The 5,992-nt window shown below is 45.9% G+C and overlaps 1 protein-coding gene across 1 annotated transcript; it reads left to right on the top strand.

Moving 5' to 3' along the window:
• The first annotated feature begins 3,912 nt into the window (after window positions 1-3,912).
• LOC119411504 lies at window positions 3,913-5,762 on the top strand. The gene is given in 2 exon segments (XM_037678453.1): window positions 3,913-4,042; window positions 4,312-5,762. Coding segments are annotated over 2 exon segments (1,581 nt in total).
• The last annotated feature ends 230 nt before the right edge of the window (window positions 5,763-5,992 follow it).

Consider the following 5,992-nt stretch of genomic DNA (forward strand, 5'->3'; position numbering starts at 1 on the left):
AAAAGTTGGAGCTTGTGTGTAAAGTTGAGTAATACCAACAAGATACAGTTAGACTCACCCCTACGCACAGCTTTGGCTGTAGTACCTAACTCCTAGAGAGGGGCTGGACTTCCAGCTCTAGAGCTGCTCAAAGAACGTTTCTATCGGATGTGACACATAAACCTCCGGCTGATAACCTCAGTGTTGAAATCCTCCTCATTTCTTTAAATTCTGATTATCTGGCCTCACTGAGGTCACTAGCTGGTGTTCTTAATGATGTGCCATTTGGGAATTCCATCTTGGGGGACTTCAATGCCCATTTGGACAATGATGGGTTCCATCACTGTCCAAAGCTAGAGAGAGCTAGAGGGAGGAGATTTGGAGCTATGGCATTCCTGATCTACATCTGAGTTGGATTTTGTTACTGGACTCCTGTACTAGGCACTGGCTGTACATAATGATCACCATGTTTGAGCAAAAGGTGTACTTGTAAGTGAACTTGTAACAAGTGAACTTGGTACCAAGCAATTGAAAGCCAAACGTTAATGATCGATTTTGTAATAATTTCATCATACCTGCAGCTCTTGGACACTCAGGAAAAGAGAGTGGCAGAGCTGTCAATTATCTCCATCCTGTAGTGAAATGGATCTGGTGGCAGGCGAGGCTGCTGGATAGACTTTGTAAATCCGAACAAATAGTGAGAATGAACTGGGATGTTTGGTAGAGGTCCCTGTCCGTAGGATGTTTAGCTCACACATCTAGGAGAGTTTGTCTTGCATACCAGGGAAAGAATAGAACATGGACATTTGGGTGAATTATGTTCAGGGCTTTGTAGAAGCAGATTCCACAAGCTGTGGCCAGAAAGTCATTGGTGGCTGTCATAATGGGTCCTGAGAGAAATTCAGAGATTATACAGAAAGCCAATTGAAAGCAAATTGTTTGGTGACTTGAAAAGGAAAGATGGACCCATCGCTGGTTGTGCTTGGTTTAGGAGCTGATGACCCAGACTGGAGATATTGTCTGACTGTGGCAGAATCACTTTGATGATTTCATCAAAGTTCATGCTCAATAACATCAATTTGATGTTTTGAACAACTTTGGCTAAGGCTGTCTCAGAGGAGTCAATGGGGGAGAGGGCAGGCCCCAGAAACCATCTTATCACCAGCAAACTGGTTGGCCCACTATGTGAGTGTGCTGCTTGTGGGACTGAGTTTGTTGTGGCTCCTCGAACTGATGAAGTCCTTGGGGTGAAAGACGAAATGTCTAAAAAAATAAATAAATGTCCGGATGACCTGACAACTTTTTTGCACTTTGAGAATTATTTTATCCTCACCATGACCACTTTTAAAGAGACAAATTCTGGGGACTCTGGGGATGCCAAGTCCACTATTCTGGTGGAGGTCAGAGTTAAAAATCTTTCCTGTGTTAGGGCACTTTGGATTGGACAAGATTTACCCCAAGATCCTGAAGGCTTGTGGGACTTGCATAGTTAACATATCTCTTCAAGGTTACATGCAAGCCTGGGACAAAACCTGCAGAGTGACAGGATGAAATTGGGGTCCATATCTTCAAAAAGGGGGACCAGAACATCTCTTCTAACCACCAAGAGATCACACTTCTCAGCTTTCTTGGAACAGTTAATTCCAGGGTCACTGAAGGGAGACTCCAACTGATTACTGAAGCTTATATTCAGGAGAAATAATGGGGCATTCATTCTGATTGTGGAACATTTCACCAGATCTTCACCCTTGCAGGGTTGCTAAGAGGGTCATGGGAGTTTGACTGTCCATATGAGAACCTCAGACTCATCTCAGATGATGCAATTCACCTGTAAACTTTCAAAACCACAACTTTAACCATGTATTGGAACAGTTCACAGCTGAGTGTGAGTCAGCCCCTCTAAGTCTGAGACCAAGGTTCTTAAAAAAACTTATTGCATCAAGTGGGGGAGTTAGTGTATCTGGGAGTCTTCTTCATGAGTGGTGGAAGAATGAAACAGGAAATGCAATGATGCATTGAAGCCCCGTCCACAGTAATAAGGGCATCGCTTCAATCTGTTGTGACAAAGAAGGACAGATGACCTGAGATTCCAACCATCATCTACGATCACTAGGTCTGGATTAGGACTAAGAGAAATATATCCCAGGAGAATGTAGCTGAAAGGAGCTTTTGTTGCTTGGCTGGGCTCAGCCATAGAGATTGGATGAAGAGCTCCATCATCCAGAGGGATCTTGTGTTCTGATCCTCCACATTAAAACACTCAGGTTAGAAAGTTCTGATTAAGACTATTTCTGGGTGGAGGGTGTTGTTCTCATTCTTCTTCAGAGCCTTTAGAACCACAATCAGACTGGATGCAATTTTGGTTATTCTGGGTGGGTCAGAACAATTTGAGACACTGAAGAGGACAGAACAACACCTTCTGTCATATGGACCCCTCTGTGCAAAAAAACTAATTCTGCTGTTCTGGAAAAAGAAGGAGACCCCAACTTTTAAAGGCTGGATCTCATTACTGCCTGATACACTTCATCTGGAGAGGAAATGGTACATTCTCAATGACAAACTGGAAGATTTTGAAAAAAAATCTGGAAACCGGTGATCTCTTTTATGGAAGCAAAAGACATTTAGAGTTACCTTACGAGCGGCAGTCTTGTCTAGGTAACACTTTCTAGGGGGGTTATGTAAGGGGGGGGGTGTTATTCTTTTTTGTGATTGGTTGTCTGTTTTTTCTTAGTCTTTATGTAGTTTGCTCATGTTTGGTTATAAAATGTAAAAGGCAGTAATTTCATGTCAATTATTACAATGTTCAAAGGAAGCCTTACAATAAAAATATTTGAAACAAAAAGACTGCTTCTGGGCACCTCCTTTTTTAGGTTTTCAGGGAATGGAGGGATTATACATGTACATATTTTTTGTCCTGGAAGTCTTAGATGTCCCAGGAGAGAGATGGAGTGTTAAGAGGGATGTCCTCTTGGACCTGTTGTTTCTGTGACCTGACAATGGATTACTAGAAGTGAATGGATTGATGTATGGATGAACTGTAATGCAAAAACTGCAAGACAAACTACAACAAACAGTTGTCTACTCATAAAACACCGAATTAAAGTGGGATTGGCAAAACATTAATAGATTTTTCCAGATAGATTTTGGTAAATCAATAGGATAAAAATATTAATTAAAAAAAGAAAATGCACTCTGTGTTTTTCTGTTCCCTTTCGGTCGGTACATGAGGTACAACACATTAGTATGGGGGATTGCGCCCTCGCGAGATCAACCTGAAGAAGTTTCTTTCAACACGCCTGTCAAGGCAAATGAGATTGCTGCATATACAGGAGGCCCCGCCCTCCTGGCCTATAAATATGCAGCCAGGTCTCATTTCCCTAATCTTTTTGCACTTCACCTCGCTTTAACCTGATTGCAGGTGCCCTGTATGTGACTCAACTGCCTGACTGGAGGTGAGCTCGCTCCCTACCTAGGGCGTCACTACAAGGTTCTGATCCTGCTTACTGCCCGTTTAGCCCAGCTAACGATCACCTTTTCTGCTTGCTGTTTTTCCTAGCCTGTTTAGCTTGCTAATGGGTCTGGGTCACTCTTTCCCGTTTAGCCTTACAGCTAAGGAGGAAAAGTCTAGAACAGCACAGCTAACTTTCTGCCTGTTTAGCTTGCTAACCGGTAGAAGTTTACTCTCCTTCTCTGTCGCTAACATGGCACCGGAAAAGAGCAAGAGAAAAATGAAAGCCTCTAGCAAAGCTAGCAAGGCGAGAAGCCCAGGTTCACGTCCGTGTCCAAGCGCATGTGGATTTTTTTCTTTTGGAAGCGGACACCCACGAAGCTTGCCTAGTGTGTCTCGGCATGTTGCATGCTAAGGCGGCACTTGCTAACCCGGAGTCATGTGCGCATTGTAGCCAACTCCGAAAATCGACCCTGGAGAAGCGCATGGAATTCCTGACAAAAACGTTAGGAAATTCAACCGCAGCGAGAGACCCGCTGTTGTCTGAGGCTCTCAGACCGACCACAGAGCTGGAGTCTGGTGAGATGGAGGACAGCACCACGGCATTGTCCTGGGGTGAGCAGATGGATGGGCTGCTTCCCATGGATGACACAGATGAAAACCTGGTCAAGTTCGACATGTAGGACTTGTTGCTGGCGGACGAGATCTCTCTGACAGCCTCAGGCGGCCTCTCTGAGGATGAAGCAGGTGCGGATGAGGAAGCAGAGGAGTTTTCACAAGAAAACACGGTGGCACCTGTTGAAGCGGATGGATCCACGCCAGCCCTGTTTGAGCTGTGCCGCAAAGCGGCTGAGTCTCTTAAGGTGCCTTGGCCCGCTTAAAAGACGCTTACTTTCACATATCAATCCTACCAAAACACAGAAAGTTTCTGCATTTTGCATTCGAGAATACGGCGTACGAATATCAGGTCCTGCCATTCGGACTGTCTCTGGCTCCTCGAGTATTTACAAAATGCCTCGAGGCAGCATTGACACCGATCAGGAGTCAAGGAGTCCGAACACTAGACTACCTGGACGATTTACTAATTTTAGCAGACTCACCCCATCAAGCCAGAGCTCACACAGCTCTGCTGATGTCACACCTGCAGTCTCTGGGTTTTTTGATAAACAGAGAGAAAAGTCAGCTGGTCCCCAGACAGAAGATCTGTTATCTGGGTCTCGAGCTGGATTCTGTAAGAAATTACGCACGGTTATCCCAGCGGAGGATAACAGCATTCCATCAGTGTTTAGCTCTTTTTCAGCGCAATCGTGTGTTAACGATCAAGCACTGCCAGCGCCTCTTAGGATTTATGGCCTCTATGATATCAGCAGTCCCGCTCGGTCTGCTACAGATGAGGAGGTTTCAACGCTGGGTCCACATGAAACAGAATCAAGCCCCCCCGCAGCAAAATCGGGTGAGGATCTCTCCATCCTGCCTGCGGGCGCTCATGCCTTGGAGAAACCCAGCATTTCTCAACAGAGGGGTTCCCCTGGGTCGGGTTTTATCTCGTGTGTTAGTCACGACAGATGCGTCAAAGTTCGGCTGGGGAGGAATATGCAAAAACAGACACACCAGCGGTGTTTGGTCTCAGAAACAGAGCCAATTACATATAAATCAATTGGAGATGATGGTAGTTTTTCTCTCTTTAAAACATTTCAGCAAAATGGGGCTGATTCCACGTCAACATGTGTTGGTGCGCAGCGACAACAGCTGTGTAGTCGCTCACATAAACAGACAAGGAGGCACACGTTCACTGCCCCTCCTCCGCCTGACATACAAGCTGTTACTATGTTGCAGCACACGTCTGTTGTCACTCAGAGCAACTCACGTCCCGGGAGTGCTGAATCACGGAGCGGACGCGCTCTCCAGAGGTGTCCCACTGGCGAGAGAATGGCGCCTTCACCCGGAGGTGGTGCAACAGATTTGGGATCGCTTTGGCACGGCCGACGTAGATCTGTTCGCCTCCAGGGAAAACACGCACTGTCCTATGTTTTTCTCCATATGGGACGTGAGCGCGCCTCTCTGAGCAGACGCGCTGGCGCACAGCTGGCCAGCAAAACGCCTTTACGCATTTCCACCGGTGGCACTAATACAGCCCACTCTGGACCGTGTGCGCAAAGTAGCTCCCAGATGGACCAAGAAAGTCTGGTTTGCAGAAATAATGTCCCTGCTGGAAGGAGAACCATGGCACCTTCCTGTGCGCAAAGATCTCTTAACTCAGGCTCACGGCCAAATTTGGCATCCCCACCCAGAAATCTGGAACCTGTGGGTCTGGCCCCTGAGAGGGAGAAATTAATAGCCTCTGGTCTTCCTAGTATTGTGGTGGACACTATCCAGTGTGCTAGAGCAGGCTCCACACAGACCTTATACACACTTAAATGGCGTATTTTCGATGCCTGGTGTCAGGAGAGAAACATTGTTTCTTTCCTCAGCACCATAACAGATGTTCTCACATTCTTACAGGACTTGTTAGAGAAAGGTCGCTCTTTTTCTACAATCAAAGTCTATTTATCTGCTATTTCTGCT

The sequence above is a fragment of the Nematolebias whitei genome, chromosome 6, assembly GCF_014905685.2.
Source record: "Nematolebias whitei isolate Nwh7 chromosome 6, NemWhi1, whole genome shotgun sequence".
NCBI lineage: Eukaryota > Metazoa > Chordata > Actinopteri > Cyprinodontiformes > Rivulidae > Nematolebias > Nematolebias whitei.